The sequence below is a fragment of the Garra rufa genome, chromosome 3 (genome assembly GCF_049309525.1).
Source record: "Garra rufa chromosome 3, GarRuf1.0, whole genome shotgun sequence".
Taxonomy (NCBI): Eukaryota; Metazoa; Chordata; class Actinopteri; order Cypriniformes; family Cyprinidae; genus Garra; species Garra rufa.
Window position 1 is genome coordinate 60,168,999 of NC_133363.1, and position 24,644 is coordinate 60,193,642.

The 24,644-nt window shown below is 31.3% G+C and overlaps 1 protein-coding gene across 1 annotated transcript in view; it reads left to right on the forward strand.

The window, feature by feature from the left end:
* The window catches only part of lrrk1 (leucine-rich repeat kinase 1), a 107,891-nt gene that overhangs the window by 77,556 nt on the left and 5,691 nt on the right, over positions 1-24,644 (forward strand). Inside the window, exons 15-18 of the mRNA XM_073836722.1 lie at positions 5,181-5,298; positions 6,722-6,838; positions 16,368-17,263; positions 22,745-22,849. Coding sequence (XP_073692823.1) covers positions 5,181-5,298; positions 6,722-6,838; positions 16,368-17,263; positions 22,745-22,849 — 1,236 coding nt within the window. The remainder of the gene's footprint in view (positions 1-5,180; positions 5,299-6,721; positions 6,839-16,367; positions 17,264-22,744; positions 22,850-24,644) is intronic.

Sequence of the window (24,644 nt, forward strand, 5' to 3'; positions counted from 1 at the left end):
TTGTTTTGCTGCGTCCCAATTCGCCTACTTATACTATGCACTAAAAGTATGTACTCTTTTTGTGAAGAAAAAGTACATACTTTTGAGTTTGTAGCAGAATAGTAGGCAAGCTTTGGGACATACTTTGTCATAACTGCTTCTTTAACGGACGCTCTGTTGCTTAGTTACCTGAATCCTGTCACTGTTTAAACTGCCTTGTCAATCATCACAGTTAACATTATCTACATTTCTTTTAATTTAATTTCCTACCGTATTAGAGAGAAATTAAGAGGCACGTTCTTTAACGAGTCTTTCATGCCGAGAACTCTGCTCTTGTGTTTGCTTAATTATGCATTTAAACATTAATGACCAAACCTATCATTATAAATGTTGCTGCACATGGAATATAACGCGGATAACATTTAAAAAATATTTTTTATCAGGTTACACACTGATTATTTATCACTCAAACCCCTTTCTCTATCTGTCCGTTGGTCGCGCATATCCTCCATGTTTGTAGTTTTTTAACACTTTTTATGCGTGTTTGTAGTTCTAATCGAATCCTAGTTCACGGCGCAGTGTGTTGTGGGCAATATTACCCGTTAGACAGTTGATCGTTAAGTAGTAGACCATCCGGGAATCTTTGGAATACTTTTTTAAACATACTACGATTTGGGACATACAATACTATTTAGGATGGACGCAGCTTGTCTGAACGCTAGTTGGTGCTCCAGTATAATTGGTCCGCCGAATCTCATCCAGTGAGAAACGTTCCGCTGTGCAAAACTAAGTGCGATTAAAATGCGTTAAAAAATTTTAACGCGTTATTTTTGTGTAATTAATTAATCTAAATTAACGCGTTAAAGTCCCGGCCCTACTTATAACATATGACAAAAATAATTTTCTAAATTATATTGCACATTCCTCAAAAGTTCTTGTGATATCACTAGTTGACAACATAGTACTGTTTTCAGAAATCACAGGCTATGATATTGCGCAGTTGCACGTGATGCACCGCTGACGACAGACTCGTGTGTCAGACTCATTTCAGTGCAAAATAATTAGGTCAAAAACAATTTAATATACTGCAAATAGCCTATTAGTTTTTTATGTTTATTTATAATTAATTTAGGCAGACAACAAGGCTACCAAGTAATGAGCACAGTACGTATCTAATTAATGTAACGTACGTTTTTTTTTTCTCCACGTCATTTTTCGTCGATTTTTAGTCGAAAGTTTCAGGACTTCAGTCGACCAAGATTTTCTTTGGTTGATTACAGCACTCAATATTTTTGATTGGAAAAATATTTTTTGATCAAATAAGGCCAGATTTGATGAGCATTTTCTTTGTATATTATTCATTTATTTATTTATTTATTTTAATCTAAAATTCAGTTAACGAAAACAAATATATTAATGCCATATTTATATAATAGTTTTGTTAATATTGTGAATTAGCATTTTATTGTTGCATATATTTTTTTATGTGATTTTTTTCTTTTTCACTTAGTTTGAAGTGAAGATCTTAGTATTTCAACCTAAGCTTATTTTATTTCAAAAACAAATAATGACTTATTTATATAATAGTTTTATTAAAAAAAATGTCTTTTTTTCATTTATAAACTTTTTCAAATTATAGAAATTCATTAAAAAAGTGTTATTTAATTTATTATGTACTATATAATTTATCATAGACCCTAACTTTCAAAAAGAAATTTGTAATTTATAATAATTTTTAAAATATATTGGAATAGAAAAGAGTTATTTTATATAGTTCACATTATTTCCGTTTTTACTGTGTTTTTGATCAAATAAGGGCAGCCATTTTCTTTTTGATTCATTTGTTTGTTTGTTTGTTTTTAATTCAAAATTCAGTTAACAAAAGTTCATTTTAGCTGCTCTAAATATTTTATTATATTTTATTGAATATTTATTAAAAACATTTTTGTGAGTGTTTATGTAGGAAATATTATCCAGTTCAATATATATTTATAATAGAAAACTGTATGCATTTCAATAGAAAACAGTTCATTTAAATTGGAAAAATATATTACAATAAAATATATTACAATATTTTTGATCAATTAAAAGCAGCTTTGACAAGCATTTTCTTTACTTATTATTCATTTATTTATTTTAATGTAAAATTCAGGTAACAAAAACAAATATAAATGCATTATTTATAAAATAGTTTTATTTAAAAAAATATATTTATTTAGTTAACAAAAACATATATTAATATGTTAATGCCATATTTATATATTAGTTTTTGTTGATATTGTGAATTAGCATTTAATTTTTGCATATATATATATATATTATTTTTTATTTTTTATTTTTTTCTATTTTGCTTTATTTTTATTTTCAGTTTGAAGTAATCTTAGTATTCCAACCTAAGCTCATTTTATTTTAGTTGGTTTTAAATGCAACATTTCTATTATCTTTACTTTTTTTTTTTTTTACTTTTTTATGATTTATTTGGCTTAATATACACTTTTTTCCTATATTTGCTCTAAATAATTCTTATCCTGTAATCACAGACAACTGGAAAAGTCATGGAAATTGGTAAAAAAGAGTGGAAACCCTTCTGAAAAATGCTGGTTTATAATGGATTTAGCTGGTTTAATTTGGACTCTCATCTTTGTGAAGCGGCCTGATCAGCTAAAAAGTGCCAAAAACCACCCCAAAAAAACTCCATAAAGGACCAGACTGGGAGACCAAACTAAGTTGTTTCTGTTGTCCCAACCTGGCCAAGCTGGTGTTAGCTGAAAAGTCCAGCCTAAATCCCTTAAAAACCAGTCCGGGAGGCCAGCAAACCAATTTAGGCTGGTTGAAGTTATTTTCTTTTCAGCAGGGAAGCAAACAAGACATCTAATAATTGGCACAAAGCAGGCAGTAAAAGCCCCATGTGGGTTTTGCGAACTAATGGCCCCCTTGATCATGGGATGGCCTACCAGCAATATCCTGTAAATGATATTTTAAGTACATTAGCGTGAGGTCGGCCCGAACCGCTTTATCACCGCAGCCTTTACTTGTCCAAGTTTGACGTTGCCAATTAGATTATTGCAGCCTCATAAGCAAAAAGGAAAACACTGAAAACACAATACACAACTTACTAGGGTATTTGGATGAGAAGCGTCCGGGAGCGTTTGTGACGGATTGAATCATTTGGGTGCTGTCACAGCGCACCGTCAGATAAATGACTCCTCTCATCAAGTAATGAATCACTGTTCAGCAAATGAATTAGCAGAATATATAAACCTACAAACCGGCCCACACCGCTGAGAGCCGCACTCCCGCACAGCGGCATAATGTATAATAAATGTTTAGATTAAAGACGCGTCATAAATCATACACTGCTCTCAAATCATTTGGGTTTGTACTACATACTGTGTTCGTACAAAAGAACAAAACAGCCGGGAGTAACAAGACTTGTGTTGTGTGTATTTGGGGCATCAAGCATCATTGTTACTGTTGGAAATATCAAGACATTTTAAAAGTTATATTTCCAGGACTTTGAAAGTCTAAATATAAATGAGAAACGGAGACTTGTATGAAGACCTGGCAACCGCCCAGAATACACTGGCCAATGTTATGTCTATGTTTTGTTTGTTTTTGTTTTTTTTATATTTTAGTTTAAGTTTTGGTCATTTTTATGTGCTTCTGTCATTTAATTTAATTTAATTTAATTAATTATTTAATTCATTTTTATTTCAGTTTTAATTCATTTTTTATTTTTATTTTCAGTTTGAAATTTTAGTGCTTCAGAATGTATTTATTTATATTTTAGTTCAATTTCATTTTGCATGTGTGTATTTATTTATATTTTTTGTATTTATTTAGATATTTATTTATTTTTGTATTAGTTCAGTTTTTGTTTTATTTTCAGTTTGTAATTTTAGTGCTTCAACAATTTATTTATATTTCAGTTTTAGTTCAGTTTTATTTATTTTGTATGTATTTATTTATTTAGTTTGCATTTATATATTTATTTATTTTTATTTCAGTTTTAGTTTTAGCTCAGTTGTCATTTTTATTTTTAGTTTATAATTCTAGTGCTTCAACAATTTTATTTATATTTTAGTTTTAGTTCAGTTTTATTTTGTATTTATTATTTAGATTTTTGTTTTTTATTATATTTTAGTTTTCGTTTTTATTTTCAGTTTGTAATTTTAGTGCTTCAACAATTTTATTTATTTATTTATATTTTAGCTTTAGTTCAGTTTTATTTATTTTGTATGTATTTATTATTTATATATTTTATTTTAGTTTTCATTTTTATTTTCAGCTTGTAATTTTAGTGCTTCAGCAATTTTATTTATATTTTAGTTTTAGTTCAGTTTTAATTATTTTGTAGTATGTATTTATTATTTAGATTTTTATTTTTTTATCTTAGTTTTGTTTTTAGGGCTTCAACAATTCTATTTATTTATATTTCAGTTTTATTTATTTTGTATTTATAAATGTACATATTTATTTATTTATTTTGTATATATTTATTTTTATTTTAGTTTTAGTTCACTTTTCATTTTTATTTTGTAATTTTAGTGCTTCAACAATTTTATTTATTTATTTATATTTTAGCTTTAGTTCAGTTTTATTTATTTTGTATGTATTTATTATTTATATATTTTATTTTAGTTTTCGTTTTTATTTTCAGCTTGTAATTTTAGTGCTTCAACAATTTTATTTATATTTTAGTTTTAGTTCAGTTTTAATTATTTTGTAGTATGTATTTATTATTTAGATTTTTATTTTTTTATCTTAGTTTTGTTTTTAGGGCTTCAACACTTCTATTTATTTATATTTCAGTTTTATTTATTTTGTATTTATAAATGTACATATTTATTTATTTATTTTGTATATATTTATTTTTATTTTAGTTCACTTTTCATTTTTATTTTGTAATTTTAGTGCTTCAACAATTGTATTTATTTATTTTCAGTATTAGTTGTTTTTGTTTTTATTTTCAGTATGTAATTTTAGTGCTTCAACATAAACTTGTTTAATGTACAGTAGTTGCCAAGCTGGCTTTTTTCATTTTTGCTTTACGTTTTTAATGTAGTATTTATATTTTATTTTATTTCAACTGTTTAACCCAGAGAAAAGCATCACTCAGATCTTCTTCAAAATGTTTATTTCATCACTGCTGTGTCCCAAAGACCCACTGATGTTTCTCTGTGTGTGTTTGCGTCCTACAGGAACTACACAGTGGTAAACTTGTCCAAGGGGCAGGTGGAGGTGAAGCGGATGCCGTGCCCAGGAACACGTCTGAGCTGCCAAATGAAGATGGAGAACAGCTTGTGGACGGCCACTGAGGTTCGTTCAGCTGTCAGTCGCAGGATCGTTACCAAGGAAACAGCACTAATGGATATACACCAAGGGCGTTTGTTTCTCACAGTAAAGGAGTTTGTTCTAACTTAGAGCCAAACGCAAAATATATTTAGGATAAATATTAGATAAATAGAAATAATGACCATTTTCACACAGGAATTTCGGCCCTAAATTCAAAAACTGTCCATTAAGGTTTTAATTAAAAGGCATTGTGCCTAATAGTTTTTTTATTTTATTTAAAGAAATTATTATTTTTTAGTCAGCAATGGTGTATTAAATTTTTTTTTTTTTTAAAAAGCCAGTAAAATATTTATAGTATTACAAAATATTTTTTTAATGCTCAAAGAATAATTTCTCAAAGAATGAAAAAAACAGTATTGTGTTTTCCACAAAAAATGAAGCAGCAGCACTGTTTTCAACATTGATAATATTAAGACATGTTTTTTGAGCAGCAAATCAGCATATTAGAATGATTTCTGAAGGATCATGTGACACTGAAGACTGCAGTAATGATGCTGAAAATGCAGCTTTGCATCACATAAATAAATTAGAATTTATAGTATATTAACTCAGAAACCAGTTATTTTAAATTGTAATAATATTTAAGTTTTTTTTCCTTTATTTTTGATCAAATAAATGCAGCCTTGATAAGCATGAGAGACTTCATTCAAAAAAATATATAAAAAAAACATACCAACTTACCAACTGTTTCTAATGCCTCTTGGTTAAGATTTTATTTAAAATGCATTGTGCTTAATGGGTTTTTATTTTATTTTGTTTTATTTTATTTAAGGAATTATTATTTTTAGTCAGCGAGGATGCATTAAATTCATAAAAATGTCAGTTAAAAATTTATAGTATTACAAAATATTTTTTTAAATGCTCAAAGAATAATTTCTCAAACAATCCTGCAAAAAATATGTTGTTTGCAACAAAAAATTAAGCATAATCTTTCTTGAGCAGCAAATCAGCATATCAGAATGATTTCTGAAGGATCATGTGACACTGAAGACTGCAGTAATGAAGCTGAAAATGCAGCTTTGCATCACAGGAATAAATTAGATTTTACAGTGTATTAAAACAGAAACCAGTTATTTTAAATTGTAATAATATTTCACAATTTTCCTTTTTTTCTTTCAAAAATATATGAAAAAACCTTTCTAACTCCAAACTTCAGAATGGTAGTGTATTTAAAACTTAATATTGCAGCCGTCTTCTTTACTAAGTAGCACCTGTGCTAAGAATATCGTGCATTTTTGAACATCCTGAAATTCCTTTGGTCCCAGTGAGAAGATTCCCAAAAATGTTTCTGAATAAGGAGTGTTTCTCGATTCCCAACCTTGTTTGTAAGCGAGCTCAGCAAATGAATGGAGATGGTTATCCTGATACCTTGTTGATGTTTCTGCAGGAACAGGAAGTCTTTATCTACAGCCTGAAAGAGATGTGTCCCTTGAGTCACCCGCAGAAACTGCTCTCCTGTCCGGCTGTGGTAACCTGTCTCTTTTTACTGCCCGCCAGGAAAGAGGTCAGTGCCCCGGCTTGCAGTCTTTGTCATGTTAACTATGCGTATGCTGATCATGTTCCTGTATGTTTGTTTGGTTGTTGGTTTAGGTTGAGGAATCTCCTCAAATTGAAGAATTATCTACAGTGCCTTGCAAAAGTATTCATACCCCTTCATTTTTTTCACATTTTGTTTTGTTGCAGCATTATGTTAAACTGCTTTAAATTTGTTGTTTTTTTCCCACTTTAATTTACACTCCATACACCATAATAATGACAAAGCAAAAACCATATTTGCAAATTTTACAAATTTATTAAAAATAACACACTGAAATAAGTACATTGCATAAGTATTCATACCCTTAACTCAGTACATAGCTGAAGCACCTTTACAGCCTCAAGTCTTTTTGGGTATGATGTGACAAGCTTTGCACATCTGCATTTGGCAATTATCTGCCATTCTTTGCCTCACCTTTTCACCTCTCAAGCTCTGTCAGCTTGGATGGGGGCTGGCAGACATTTTCTAGAGTCCTAGTTGTTCCAGTCGTCTTCCATTATGGATAATGGAGGCTACATGCTTCTGTGAACCTTCAATGCAGCAGATTTTTTTCTGAACTCTTCTCTAGATCATTGCCTTAACGCAAGTCTGTCACTGAGCTCTACAGGCAGTTATCTTGACCTCAGGACTTGGTTTTTGCTCTGATATGCATTTTCAGCTGTTAGACCTTTTCTGAGAGGTGTGTGCCTTTCTAAATCATACTCATTCAAATTAATTTGCCACAGTTTAACTCCACTCGAAGTGTAGTAACATCTAGAAGCAATATGAATGCTCCTGAGTACGGTGTACATTTTAGGACATCCTCAGACCTCAGCCATACTACGAAAAGGTGTCATGCCTCAGACTAAAAGTCGTCAGTCACAGGACAAAACGGCATCGTACCTCAGACTGCAAGCCTTCAGGTTTTAGGAAAAACGACATCAGGTGTCAGGTCTCGTACAATTAGACATCGGATGAAACGGACTCAGATTAAAAGGCATCAGACAAAAAGTCATCAGACGAAACAGACTCAGATTAAAAGGCATCAGACAAAAAGACATCAGACGAAACAGACTCAGATTAAAAGGCATCAGACAAAAAGACATCAGACGAAACGACTCGGATTAAAAGGCATCAGACAAAAAGACATCAGACGAAACGACTCAGATTAAAAGGCATCAGACAAAAAGACATCAGACGAAACAGACTCAGATTAAAAGGCATCAAACAAAAATACATCAGACGAAACAGACTCAGATTAAAAGGCATCAGACAAAAAGACATCAGACGAAACGGACTCGGATTAAAAGGCATCAGACAAAAAGTCATCAGACGAAACAGACTCAGATTAAAAGGCATCAGACAAAAAGACATCAGACGAAACGACTCGGATTAAAAGGCATCAGACAAAAAGACATCAGACGAAACAGACTCAGATTAAAAGGCATCAGACAAAAAGACATCAGACGAAAAGGACTCAGATTAAAAGGCATCAGATTAAAAGTCATCAGACGAAACAGACTCAGATTAAAAGGCATCAGACAAAAAGACATCAGACGAAACAGACTCAGATTAAAAGGCATCAGGTTAAAAGTCATCAGACGAAACGGACTCAGATTAAAAGGCATCAGATTAAAAGTCATCAGACGAAACAGACTCAGATTAAAAAGCATCAGATTAAAAGTCATCAGACGAAACGGACTCAGATTAAAAGGCATCAGATTAAAAGTCATCAGACGAAACAGACTCAGATTAAAAGGCATCAGATTAAAAGTCATCAGACGAAACAGACTCAGATTAAAAGGCATCAGATTAAAAGTCATCAGACGAAACAGACTCAGATTAAAAGGCATCAGATTAAAAGTCATCAGACGAAACAGACTCAGATTAAAAGGCATCAGATTAAAAGTCATCAGACGAAACGGACTCAGATTAAAAGGCATCAGACAAAAAGACATCAGACGAAACGACTCGGATTAAAAGGCATCAGACAAAAAGACATCAGACGAAACAGACTCAGATTAAAAGGCATCAGGTTAAAAGTCATCAGACGAAACGGACTCAGATTAAAAGGCATCAGATTAAAAGTCATCAGACGAAACAGACTCAGATTAAAAAGCATCAGATTAAAAGTCATCAGACGAAACGGACTCAGATTAAAAGGCATCAGATTAAAAGTCATCAGACGAAACAGACTCAGATTAAAAGGCATCAGATTAAAAGTCATCAGACGAAACAGACTCAGATTAAAAGGCATCAGATTAAAAGTCATCAGACGAAACGGACTCAGATTAAAAGGCATCAGACAAAAAGACATCAGACGAAACAGACTCAGATTAAAAGGCATCAGATTAAAAGTCATCAGACGAAACAGACTCAGATTAAAAGGCATCAGATTAAAAGTCATCAGACGAAACAGACTCAGATTAAAAGGCATCAGATTAAAAGTCATCAGACGAAACAGACTCAGATTAAAAGGCATCAGATTAAAAGTCATCAGACGAAACAGACTCAGATTAAAAGGCATCAGATTAAAAGTCATCAGACGAAACGGACTCAGATTAAAAGGCATCAGACAAAAAGACATCAGACGAAACGACTCGGATTAAAAGGCATCAGACAAAAAGACATCAGACGAAACAGACTCAGATTAAAAGGCATAAGATTAAAAGTCATCAGACGAAACAGACTCAGATTAAAAGGCATCAGACAAAAAGACATCAGACGAAACGGACTCAGATTAAAAGGCATCAGATTAAAAGTCATCAGACGAAACAGACTCAGATTAAAAGGCATCAGATTAAAAGTCATCAGACGAAAAGGACTCGGATTAAAAGGCATCAGATTAAAAGTCATCAGACAAAACAGACTCAGATTAAAAGGCATCAGATTAAAAGTCATCAGACGAAACGGACTCAGATTAAAAGGCATCAGACAAAAAGACATCAGACGAAACGACTCGGATTAAAAGGCATCAGATTAAAAGTCATCAGACGAAACAGACTCAGATTAAAAGGCATCAGACAAAAAGACATCAGACGAAACGGACTCAGATTAAAAGGCATCAGATTAAAAGTCATCAGACGAAACAGACTCAGATTAAAAGGCATCAGACAAAAAGACATCAGACGAAACAGACTCAGATTAAAAGGCATCAGATTAAAAGTCATCAGACAAAACAGACTCAGATTAAAAGGCATCAGACAAAAAGACATCAGACGAAACGGACTCGGATTAAAAGGCATCAGATTAAAAGTCATCAGACGAAACAGACTCAGATTAAAAGGCATCAGATTAAAAGTCATCAGACGAAACAGACTCAGATTAAAAGGCATCAGACAAAAAGACATCAGACGAAACGGACTCGGATTAAAAGGCATCAGATTAAAAGTCATCAGACGAAACAGACTCAGATTAAAAGGCATCAGATTAAAAGTCATCAGACGAAACAGACTCAGATTAAAAGGCATCAGATTAAAAGTCATCAGACGAAACGGACTCAGATTAAAAGGCATCAGACAAAAAGACATCAGACGAAACGACTCGGATTAAAAGGCATCAGATTAAAAGTCATCAGACGAAACAGACTCAGATTAAAAGGCATCAGACAAAAAGTCATCAGGTGAAACATCAGGACAACACGCACACGGTTAGGAACAAGCAAAATGGTGTGGAACGTCATTTTTTTCTGGACTTTTCTCTATGCTGAACAATTCTGTGAAAATGTTGTTTGAATAATAATATCCAGCAAGATGTATCCATTACTTTCAAATGCATTATTTCAGGACATTGTGATTCTGACTCCACTAAAAGCAATGGTTGTTTTGTTATAAACGTATTTTTTTTCTTTGTAAATTTTAACAAACCGAAGTTTCTTTTTTTTTAAGAATTAAACAATTATCTAAACACTATTTAAGAAAGCAAGAAGAACTATTTCATTGTTTCATTAAATGGTAAACTAATTCAATTGTACAGTGTATGTTTAAAACGTGTATAATATTGCATGTTGCCAGATAGTACTAGTAACCCTTACGAAAAACACCCATGGTTTAACTTCAAATAAAACTGTGGTTATACAAATGATAATCAATACATAAAAAAAAGTGTATATACTTTCACTATAGTAAAACCACGGTAAATTTTTATAAGGTTAACTTTGTCCGTGTTTTTGTTTGATGCCTTTTAATCTGAGTCTGTTTCGTCTGATGTATTTTTGTTTGATGCCTTTTATTCTGAGTCCGTTTCGTCTGATGTCTTTTTGTCTGATGCCTTTTAATCTGAGTCCGTTTCATCCGATGTCTAATTGTACAAGACCTGACACCTGATGTCGTTTTTCCTGAGACCTGAAGCCTTTCAGTCTGAGGCACGCTGCCGTTTTGTCCTGTGACTGACACCTTTTAGTCTGAGGCATGACACCTTTTCGTTGTATGGCTGAGGTCTGAGGATGTCCTAAAATGTACACCGTACCTGAGCTAAATTTCTAGTGTCCCAGAAAAGGGTATGAATACTTATGCAATGGGATCTTTTCAGTTTTTTCTTTCTAATAAATTTGCAAAGTTGTTTCAAACCTGTTTTGTGCTTTGTCATTATGGATTAAGAGATGTAGATTGATGTGGGAAAAAAGTAATTTAAAGAAGTTTAACATAAAGCAGCAACAAAACAAAATGTGAAAAAATTAAGGGGTATGAATACTTTTGCAAGGCACTGTATATGAGGATGTATATGCTTTAACTGTTTTTTTTCCAAAGCATTGTTAGATGATTTCAAAAGCAGTATCATAGCTGTTAAACTAAATCGTATGATTTTAAATCTGTATTTAACCTCAGGACTATCTCAAAGTAATTTGAATTATTATAATCATAATTCAAGGGATGAAGGATTTTGAAAGTCTGGTGGTAATCATTGTTAAGTACTACTGTAAGGTTAACCCTGCCTGCTTTAAATGTTTCAAAATGTTTAACAGTTGAAAACATTCGTTAGACATTTAGAAAAGTAATCAAATGTAATCAGTTACATTAGTTTAATTGAAATGGTTACACTACTAATTACATCTTAAATAGGGTAACTTGTAATCTGTAACCTATTACATTTCCAAAGTAACCTTCACAACACTCCTCTCAGGCCTTTCTAAATGGGAACAGATTTGGAGGAATTCAGCAGTACATAATTTGCTCACCAGTAAATCCTCTGCAGTGAATGGGTGCCGTCAGAATGAGAGCTGATAAAAACATGAATCCATCATTATAGCATTTTGACTCCAGTCCAGGCCCATCTCCTGTTGTTCTCTCACATCAAAATCCATCAACATATTTGTTTGAGACTAGGGATGTAACAATATCAAAATCTCATGATGTGATAACATCTCGATATGAAGTCCACAATAAGATATTTATTGCAATATTGAATTTTTTTTTTTTTTACATTTTAAAGGTAAACTAGATTAAAAAAAAGTTTAACGTTGGCTTGAAATAGCCTGATCAGAAAGTTTGAAAAAGTTGTAAAAGATTTTAAGTTCTAAACGTTTGACGGTTTTTAGTCTGAAATAGATTTCAATTTAAAGTAGTTTTGAAGCTTAAAGCTTTAATGTTTTCAAGGCAATACAGTGTCAGAGAGATAGATACATACATATCATGTTACTAGCATGTTGTTAGCATGTAGTTATCACGGTTAACAAGTTACTAGCATGTTGATTGCATGATTCTAGCATGATTAGCATGTTACCAGCATGATGCTAGCATGTTTTTAAGATAATTAACAAGTTGCTAGCATGACTCTATAATGATTAGCATATTACTAGCATGATGTTAACATGATTATCAAGTTAGTTTGAATGAGTTTAAATGATTTATATGATTAAAAAAACTCTAGGAGTTAAGAGTCAGAAATTTTAACCTCAGAAGAATAATAACTAAGTTTAAGTCGGATTTCTGTAAATTGGTTTTCTCAAGCCAGCTTAATTTTTTATCAGCTGTTTGTCATTCTGACGGCACCCATTCACTGCAGAAGATCTTTTCGTGAGCAAGTGATGCTACATTTCTCCAAATTTGATGGCCTGAGGGTGTGTAAAATTTCAGCAATATGTGACCCTGGACCACAAAACCAGTCACAAGGTTAAAATTGACCAAACTGAGATGTATGCATCATATGAAAGTCCAATAAATAAGCTTTCTATTGGTGTATGGTTTGTTAGGATAGGGCAATATTTGGCCGAGATACAACTATTTGCAAATCTGGAATCTGAGGGTGCAAAAAAAATCAAAACACTGAGAAAATCACCTTTAAAGTTGTCCAAATGAAGTTCTTAACAATGCATATTACTAATCAAAAATTACATTTTGATATATTTATACTATGAATTTTACAAAAAATCTTCATGGAACATGATCTTTACTTAATTTCCTAATGATTTTTGGCATAAAAGAAAAATCAATTATTTTTTATCCATACAAAGTATTTTTGGCTATTGCTACAAATATACCCCAGCGACTTAAGACTGGTTTTGTGCTCCAGGGCCACATATGTCATTTTTGAGTGTTAAACTATTCCTTTACGTATTTACACAAAAAACCCTCTAAAACCAGCAAATCACACCAAATTGTTGGCTAGGTAAGAACAGCAGGCTTGATATTTTAGGTAAGTGGGCAGGGTTTTCTCATCCCCCTCTCCAGTTGCTCTGGCGTTTGAAGTCGCTGTGGTCCAGGTGTTCCTGATCTCCCTGTTTTCAGCGGATGTCCCAATGACAGATTCAGTCCTCGTTGTTTCTCCAAACACACTCTTATACAATCCTCGCTCCTTTTGAAGTGCCCTCGGTTCCCGCTGTCCGTCCGCTGCGGGTCACTGACAAGCTGGATGTCAAACGCAGTTGTGGAGATCAGGGAAGGAGCGCGCAGCTGGTTTGGGGCTGTCAGGACGGTTTTAGGGAGGAAACGTTTTTAGATATGGCTCTTGGACAAAAATGCATGTGAAGGCGGACTAAAAATGTTGCATATGGTTTAACAGGATGTTTGGTTTTAGTATGACTGTGTGCATTTGTGAAGATTCGCAGACTTCCAGGTCCAAGTTGAATGCATCAGGATGGATTATGAATGAATTGCATGAGGAGATGAGGCATTCATGTTTTTGTATATTTAAATTATTAAGCAAAATTTTTCTTACAGAATAAGTCGTTGACTAGTGGCATCAAATGGAATTGCAGAAATAACGTCTGTCTTCTGATTTTGCTTTATTGCAAATTTGAACCAAAAGGCAACATTAAAAAAAAAAAAAATGTGTGGGACAAAAAAAAAATCTAGTTGAGTTCATCCATATGTACATTTGTTGTCAGTATGGAACTGAAGCTCTTAGAAATCTTGTGTTGAAATATGCAACATTTGGAGTTCGTAGCGGCACCAAATGGAATTTTTCAAATGTATGCTTTATTATTTTTGACCGCTTGATTTCTTGTGATCTTGACATGATGGAAAAGTATGTTTTTGGCTGATGGAGGAGTGCTTTGATACTCCTCTATTATATTATATTATAAAAATGTAATTTCTTAATAATTATATTTAAAAAGCAAATACTGTATTAAGTAAAAATTAACATAGCATTAATTAAAAATGTATTATATATTATAAAGTACTTACAAATACCATTAAAGTCAACATCATGTCATATTAAATAAACATAAATGAACATTATATTATATTAATAAATAATTATATTATTAATAAATAAGTAGATATTGTATTGCATAAAAAAATCATAATATAATAGTATATAATGTGTTTTTACACTAGTGTGTTCTTATTAAAAAAAATACTTGTTTTAATTAAGTAAAAAAATGATGTAGTATTTAAAATATATTGTATTGATATAAATATAGATTTACAAACTTTATGTACAAATAAACAATACTGAAGTAAATATCCAGTCAAGTCAACAAAGTATTGCATTAATGTAATTATTACATTATGCAAAAAATCATAACATGTTATAATAGTATATTTTTATAAAAATAAGAGTGATTAAATGCGAACTGTGATTATATAATTATATTATATATGCAAATATTTATTAAAAAGTATTATATTAATAAATATTATATTAATCTAAGTATTATTGTAGTAGGAGATAAATATAATATAATATTATATTATATAATAGCACAGCAGGTGTTTACTATCAAGTAAACATAAGTCAACAAAGTATTAAATTAATAAATAATCATATTAATGTAAGTAGATATGGTATTAAGTTAACAAAATCGTAAAATAGTAATGTATTCTGTTACACAAATATATATTTTAAAAATATATTAATTGTATTAATGTGAGTAATAAATTAATATAGCATTTAAAATGTATTGTATTATGGTACAATATCACTGATATAACCACAAACTTTATTTACAAATATATCAATATTGAAGTAAATAAGTAAACTTATATATTAAAGTATTAGATTTAATAAAAAAGTAGATATGCAAAATTATAATAGTTTATAATGTATTATATTACATTAATATATATTCATAATTCTATTTATATGAGTAAAGAATATTGTAGTAAAAAATATATATATTATGGTAAAATTTTATATTGATATAAATGCAAACTTAAATAATTATTATTAAATAAATTAATAATAATTTAAAAGATATTAATTATATTAAGTGATAATATTGTACTATTTAAAAAAATATATTATTGTATTATATTATAGTCCTATATTGATATATAGATTTACAAACTTTATTTGCAAATAAACAATATTGAAGTAAATATTGCCAAATAAACATTATAATTACAAAGTACTATATTAATAAATTATTGTATAAATATCTCATTGTATGTCATTGTATTAAGCATGAATTAATATATTATACTAAATATGTGACCCTGGACCACAAAACCAGTCATAAGGTTAAATTTTACAAAACTGAGATGTGTATATATAATATGAAAGCTCAATAAATAAGCTTTCTATTGATGTATGGTTTGTTATGATAGGACAATATTTGGCCGAGATACATCTATTTGAAAATCTGGAATCTGAGGGTGCAAAAAAATCAAAATACTGAGAAAATCACCTTTAAAGTTGTCCAAATTAGGTTCTTAACAATGCATATTACAAAACAAAAATTACATTTTGATACATTTACAGTAGGAATTTTACAAAAAATCTTCATGGAACATGATGTTTACTTAATATCCTAATGATTTTTGGCATAAAAGACAAATCAATAATTTTGACCCATAGAATGTATTTTTGGCTATTGCTACAAACATACCCCAGCGACTTAAGACTGGTTTTGTGGTCCAGGGTCACATATTTGTAAAAATATTATATTAATAAATAGCTATATTAATGTAAGTATCGTTGTAAGTGAAAACTTTATGTATTTATATATACAAATATTTATAAAAAATGTATTATATTAATATAAGTGTTATTGTACTGTAGCATAGTAAATGTAGAATAATATAATATACAATAATATTAAAAGTTTATTCACATTATGTCTTTTGTGTTTCAGTCTCTCCCGCAGGTGTTTGCTGGCATGTCTGACGGTCTCGTGGCGGTTTATTCTCTGATAGACGACATTCCCGTAGAAGGCGAGACGTACATCTGCTCGCACACCATCAACAAGCATCTACTCAACATGGAAGACTCGGACCCTCGTCAGCGTCCGTACCCCGTGCGCAGCATCGTCCCGGTGTGCACCGGATCAGAGGTGTGGTACACCAACGGGCCCGGCGTGCTCGTCATCGACAGCCTCGCGCTTCAGCCCATCTGCCGCCTCGACCCATATCTTCCTCCATCCAGTGTGGTGTCCATGGTCTCGTCCGCCAGCTGCTGGGGCGACGAGGCCGTCTGGTGTCTGGACGATCACACCAACACGCTCCTCATGTATCATGCCGCCAGCTACCAGATCTGCGCTACATACAATTGCAGCGACGCAAACCCACTGCGGGACGTTTTTGTTGTGGAAAGGCCGGGCGGCGTCATGACACCCGTGTCCCCTGATGCCGACGTGGATGAAGAGTCTCTTCCGGCCGACCTGGACCCGCTGAAGGTAACGGTGACGCACAGCGAGGACGCAGGAACGCAGATCTTGTGCCAGCAGGACTCGCTGGATTACTGCTCCATGACGTCCTCTGGCTTCAGCTCGGAGCAGCTGGATCAGATCGGCGATTTTCCTCACGTCGAGCGCTCCAGTTCGGGAGCCCTCAGCTCTCTGACCAGCTCCAGCAGCATGCCTTTATCTACAGACTTTGAGGAGATGGACAGACTGATGGACGAGCAGCTTTCACCTGAATCATTTCCATCTAGGAGCGCAACCGATCCAGAGCTAGCGGCTCAAAGCCACACACCAGCGCAGCTGAAGGCCTTGAACATCATTCCTGTCAACAGCACCATCTGGGTGCCCAGGTATGATTCACACTTTATTATATCTATAATTAAACACACACACATTATGAGTAAATTTAAAAATACTTAACATTTATGTTATTTTGATGTTTTGATGCCATGAGGTCAAATTCTTGAAAATGTACCCATTATAATCAGTCCATGCAAAATTATTATTATTATTTTTTTTTTTAATTTATTAATACTTTTTTTTCTGATAGGATGCATAAAGTTGATCGAAAGTGACAAAGACATTTTATACTGTTGTAAAATATTTATTTTTCAGTAAATGGTGTTCTGTCATTCAATAGTTTGGAGTTGGTACGATTATTTTTTTTTGTCTGTTTTCAAAAGGACAGAAAATGACTGAGATAATCGGTTTTATTGATATTTTTATCAATATCGGTTTTGTATTATTGGATCCACTGGTAAATAAACTGATGTCGATTTTGTAATAATAGATCCACCAATGATTAATAACACTGATAATGATTTTGATATTTAAGCATTTTTCTGTGATAATGGAATTGATTTTGTAATACTGGAACCAGTGATAAATGGTTTTACCGACATTTTTACTGATATTCAAGTATTTTTTTAAAATCAGATTGATTTTGTAACAATGGTCCCACCAATGAATGTTTTTACAGCTACTTTTCTGATATTTAAACATTTTCCTATAATCTGATTTTGTAATACTGGATCCACCAATAAATGGTTTTAATGATATATATATATTTATATTTATATTTATATTTATATTTATATTTATATTTATATTTATATTTATATTTATATAAGCATTTTTCCATAATCTGATACATGGTTTTACCAATATTTTCCTGATATTGAAGCATTTTTCTATAATCAGATATCGGTTTTGCAATACTGGATCCACCAATAAATGGTTTTACCAATATTTTTATTTTTTTATATATATTTATAAAAAAAAATTATACTGGATCCAGCGATAAATTGTTTTACACCAATATTTTTCCATATATTCAATCATTTTTTTTATAATCAGATATCAGTTTTGTAATACTGGGTCCAATAATAAATGTTTTTTTTTTTTTATGTTTTACCAATATTTGTTTTCATGTTTAAGCATTTTTGGTTTTGTAATACTGTATCCACTGATAAATAGTTTTGCTGATATTTTTCTTATATTTAAGCCTTTTTCCATAATCTGGTATCGATTTAGTGCTTCTGAATCCACCAATAAATGGTTTTACCAATATTTTTATTTTTTTATATATATTTATAAAAAAAAATTATACTGGATCCAGCGATAAATTGTTTTACACCAATATTTTTCCATATATTCAATCATTTTTCTATAATCAGATATCAGTTTTGTAATACTGGGTCCAATAATAAATGTTTTTTTTTTTTTAATGTTTTACCAATATTTGTTTTCATGTTTAAGCATTTTTGGTTTTGTAATACTGTATCCACTGATAAATAGTTTTGCTGATATTTTTCTTATATTTAAGCCTTTTTCCATAATCTGGTATCGATTTAGTACTTCTGAATCCATCGATAAATGGTTTTACCAATATTTTCCCATTATTTCAGCATTTTTTTCCATAATCGAATATCGATATTGTAATATTAGATCCACCGATAAATGCTTTGATCAATATTTTTCTGATATTTAAGCCCATTTCCATAATTTGCTATCAATTTTGTAATAATGGATCCATCAATAATTGATAATACTGATATTGTTACCAATAATTTTAAAAAAATTCATAATCAGATATCGGTTTTGTAATACTGAATCCACCGATAAATGGTTTTACTGATCATTTTCTTAAATTTATGTATATTTCCATGATCAGATATTGGTTTTGTAATACTGGAGCCACGATAAATAGTTTTACTGATATTTAAGTATTTTACTATAATCGGATCTCGGTTTTGTACTGGATCCACCATTAAATAGTTATACCGATATCGATATTGATATTGATACACTTTTAATCAATTCAATGCATGCAAATTGTTTGGGGGAAAAAAAACACTACTGACCCCAAAATTTTTAACCTCAATACAAATACAAATGCAACAGGAGTAAATATAATGCTATGCTCATTTTTTTTCATAATTAGTTGGTTGCGTAATGGTTATCTTGAATGTTTGTCTGTGTAATTTTGCAACTTCAACAGGAAGCACAACAAACATTGAGCACAACTTACAAGCATTTAGAACAAGATCTTTGATGCTCCAGTCAGTATGAAATCAGCATTGACCATGTTTTTTTTTACATCACTGCTCTTAAAGTAAAATGTAATATATCTTTTAGACATCATGATCTTTGGTTTACATAGCTGTTTCACATGGAAATATCTCAATACAGTAGTAAAGTTGGTTGCAACTTCAGTTTCATGACAGGTTTAAAAGTGAAAAATAAAGGAAGTATTTAAGCCACCTTTAAAAACATTAAATGGCATGCACTTGTCATGAACATGCATCAATCATTGCTGATTTTAGAGCAGTATTTGTGTTAGCATTAACCTTTTCTCAGCAGACCCAGGTTGTTCTGAACTTAGTTTGGGCCTTAAACACCGCGATTGTAGTTGTTTATGTAGAATTAGATCTGTCATTGATTTCTAACTATGATAAATGTTATTCCAGGAGGGACAAAAGGGAATGTGTCCTGCATCAATTAAACATTTGGTTACAGAGAGTTTAAGCACAGGATCAAGGGCAGAATGAAGTGTTATTTCAGGAGTGCGCATTAAAACGGCCATGTTTTATTCATGAATATAAACGCATTATAATGTGAGTCTCAGGAGGCGCTGGACTTTATTCTCTATATCCCAGACACCGCAGAGTAATCAGGTCACACAGGTGCCTCATGTGGAGCTCAAGGGAAACGAGGCGCCCGATAAGGACATGATTTATAAAAGGAGCTTCCTGCTACTTATAAACTAGGTTAGATCTCTTTTATGAGCGCCAGAGTTCACTATTGTATATCAGTGTGCCATGTGAGCATTCATCCAAACTATATAAGAATAAATCGGCGGACGCTATTGTTCAACTTTTATTAATATAACTACAAATCCCCCCTGTGTGATTTTGCTTAATGGCGACAAAAATGATTCATGCAGTCCTGACTTAAATGGATTAGGTAGAGTTGGTTTTGCAAATGTAAGTGCATTGAGTGCAATCAAATTAAGTTCAATAAAATGATCATCAATTGTTAGCTCATTTTAATTAGGCAACTGAACATCCAGCGAGAAAAATAAATAAATACATTTTTTTTCAGTGTAAATATTATGTGAGTTAAAAATGACTGTGAAAGTCATTGAAAATAATTGGTCAGAGACGTCTGGGAGCTCTGATTAAAAACTGCTTGGAAGATTTTGTTCCTAAAAATTTTAATGGCTTTAAATAAACTCAAGTGGATCAATCAGATTGTAATTTCTTATTAGTGCATCCTCATTTTTCTTTTTTCTTATTAAATGCTAATTAAATCTTGATTAACCAAAATCCACTGTTACTCTATTTAAAATATGCAGTTTATTTATTTTCATTTAGTTAATGCTTTTTTTGTTGACCACTAGCTTTACATAGTTTTTTTTAATGGTTTATTAAATTAACATGTTGACAAACAAATTGACTACCTAATATACAGTATGTTTAATATATTTTAAAATACATTTACAATTTATTTAAATGAAATAAATGTATTTGTTTATTTTTAAATTCATGGTTTATTTACTTTTCGAATATTATATTGTTGACAAAAAATGGAGACTATGTAATTTTTATATTTATAGCTTTATGCAGTTTCTTTATTTTTAAATTTAAAATGTATTTGTGTTGAACAGGAAATTGACTGCCTATATATGCTTTTTAATTATTTTTAAATACATGATTTATTTATTTTTTATTTTAAATGTCATTGACAATTTTCAAATAAATGGTTTATTTTAATTTTAAATATTATGTTACTGACAATTCTTTTTTATTACATTTATGTTAGTGACTAACTATACATAGTTTTTAATGGTTCATTTTACTTTTTATATTGTGTTACACAATATAATCTGTTCATCTAGCTTTTTATTAAATGGTTTATTAAAATTTTTAATATTGTAAGGCATGGCAAGTTTATTTATATAGCACATTTCATACACAATGGTAATTCAAAGTGCTGTACATTAGGGCTGCAACGATTCGTCGACGTTGTCGACAAAAATCGATAATAGAAATAGTCGACAATGAATTTCATTGTCGATGTTGTCGCCAGACAACCGAGTGAGGCATCTTTCTGCCGAGAGTCGCACATACGCAGCTTCTACGCTGAGCGATAACATACAGAAATGGCGGCGTCCAACGCAGCAGCTGCGCGTACTAAAACACGCCCGTTTCACACATACTCCGTCTGCAGAGTGCGGTTTTTTTTCCACATGTTAACGGATTAGAACGTTCACAATGTACGGACTGCAAACGCGTTCTGTGTGAAAGCAAAACGAGTCTGTGCTTCTTCTGCACCGCATACGTAACGCACACGGACTGTAGACGCACTGCAGTCTGAGTATGTATGAAACAGGAGTAAAGTTTGGGAGCATTTTAGCCTGCTACGGCGAATTAAAATATTACCTGCATGGTTTGTAAAGCAGTCCTTGCGCATCACGGCAGCACCTCTGTGATGCACGAACATTTAAAGAGAAAGCACGTCGGACAGTTGAATGAAACCAAACGGAGTTTGGCTGGCCTCGGTAAGATTTAAATAACATGGAAGCCAATACGTTTTGTTTTGGATATACATTTTTGTTTACTGTTTTATTGCTGCTGATGGTTTACAGGAAGAACATGTTTACTTGATTTTAATTTATTTTTTCTTATAAAACAAATGTGCCTGTCCATTAAAAAAATTATAGAGTTTCTTAATTTATGCATTTATGTCTGTACTGACCGAGCACTGTGCCTAATTGGTTTTAGACAGGGCATTTTTATTTACTTTTAGTATGAATTGGCCTATCAGCAGCAAAATATGAATTTTTTATTGAAGTACCCCCTTCTTTCTTGTGCTTACTATAATTTTCCACATAAAGCAATCTCATGCTAAATTTGAGAAAAATTGAATAATTATCCGATTAGTCGACTAATCGTTTCAATAGTCGGTGACTAGTCGACTATTAAAATAGTCGTTAGTTGCAGCCCTACTGTACATAAAAAGGAATTAAAATCTCAATAGCATAAAAATCATAAAAATTTTAAATAATCACAACAATAAAAACAAAATTAAGAACATTTAAGATGATTTAAAAAAAGAAAATGATTTCAAATTAATTAATACAGTAAAATGATTATACATAAAATAATGCAATCTGTTCGGACGTAGCACAGTGCTCATTCAATGTATTGTCAACAGATTTGTTTTTTTTTTAATTTAAGTGCTTTAATTGTGCTATGTTAATCTGTGAGATGAAGTGTGAGGTGCCAGCGGTCTGATCTCTTGACGTGTTTTTGTGTGTGTTTTGGCAGGCGTGGAGGAGACATCATGGTGATCGAGGTGCAGCAGCAGCAGTCAGGCTCGCTCAGGGGTCGAGTGATCGCTGTGTTGACGGCGCCTGCAGTGTCCGAGTACGGGTACGTGTGTCAGCGACCAGTCACACGCAAACACGCGCATTAATACCCACACAGTGTCCACATACACCATTCCAGACACCCATCGCCTGTGGCTAACCAAAATCAGTGATGGATATAGCGCTCTGCTGTCGTAAACAAGCCCAGACAGATTCTTCAGATGACTTCTGCATTGATTTTTGAGGAGAAACACTCTCAAATGCACTCTTTCTGCTAGAAGAAAAAAACAATCAAAACTTAATTTGGAAAATATTTCAATCTGCATGCATTCGCACTAAAATATAGTCGAATAACTGATTAAATGGATTGATCTAAAAAATGAAATCAAAACTTGAAAACAGAGATGGCTAAATGTCTCCTCTGGGCAATTGAATTTTTAACATTGCTTTTAAACTACCATATTTATGTATTTATTTTTTTATTTATATATTGTAAATAAATATGTGCACACATACATAAAATGTATTTATTTATTTAAATTTTATATTTAATATTGCTTTTAAACTACTGTATTTATTTTATTTATGTAGTTTATGTTATAAACAAATGTGTACACACAAAATATCTATTTAAATTTTATTTTTTAACATTGCGTTTAAACTACCATATTTATCTATTTTATTATTTATTTATTATAAATATTATAATATACAAATACATATTTATAATATATTAAGAAACAAATATATTATGTGTACACACACACACACACACACATAAAAATAATTTATTAAATTATATATATATATAATAAATATATGTATTTTTATATATATTTTTAATATATATATATATATATATATATATATATATATATATATATTAAAAATATATATTAAAATACATATATTTATTTTAGATTGTATTAAACAAATTGTATTAATCAAACCTTTGACCTGCAATACAAGAAATCTTTTTTTTTTTTTTTTTTTTTTTCAAATATATGAAAAACATGTAAAACAAGACCAACTATTGTAAAAGAAAAAGGCTGTATGCATCGGATCTGCACCTGTGTATCTCCTCTGGACGCCTCTTTTCTCCTTGTTCCTCACCTTCTTACATTTTAATTAATTTCAATTAAATGATACGTCCTTCATCATGACACCATGTTTTTATTCCATTTTTAATATAGCCTTGAAATTACTGTATTTTTATATTTATAAATTATAAGTAAATATATACGTACACACACACATAATAAGTGTGTATTTGTTTATTTGAATTTCATTTTTAACATTGCTTTAAAACTACCATATTTATTTTACTATTTTTTCATTTGTATTTTATAAATAAGCTAGTTTGTATTTTTTTAAATAAATTACAATAAATTACTTATTTATTAATTTTTTATTATTTAAATTAAATAATTTATTATAGAAATATATTTATTTTAAACTGTATTAAACAAAACTTAGACCTGCAATACAAGAAATCGTTTCTTCTTCTTCGTTTAAATATGCGTAAAACATGACCAACTATTGTAAAAGAAAAGGCTTGTATGCATCAGATCTGCACCTGTGTGTATCTCCTCTGGACGCCTCTTTTCTCCTTGTTCCTCACCTTCTCACATTTTAATTAAGAGAATTGATACGTCCTTCATCATGACGGTGTTTGATCGCTTTCCAGGCCACAGGCTGAAGGACAGAACAGTGAGAAAACAAAGAAATCATCAATTACACAACCGGAAAGCAGCCAGAATGATAAAACACACCGGCGTTTCATAAATAATTTAATTAGTGTCTTAATGATCACAACCTTTTTGAAGAACGCAGGAATGTCTACCAGCTTAGTGTTTTTT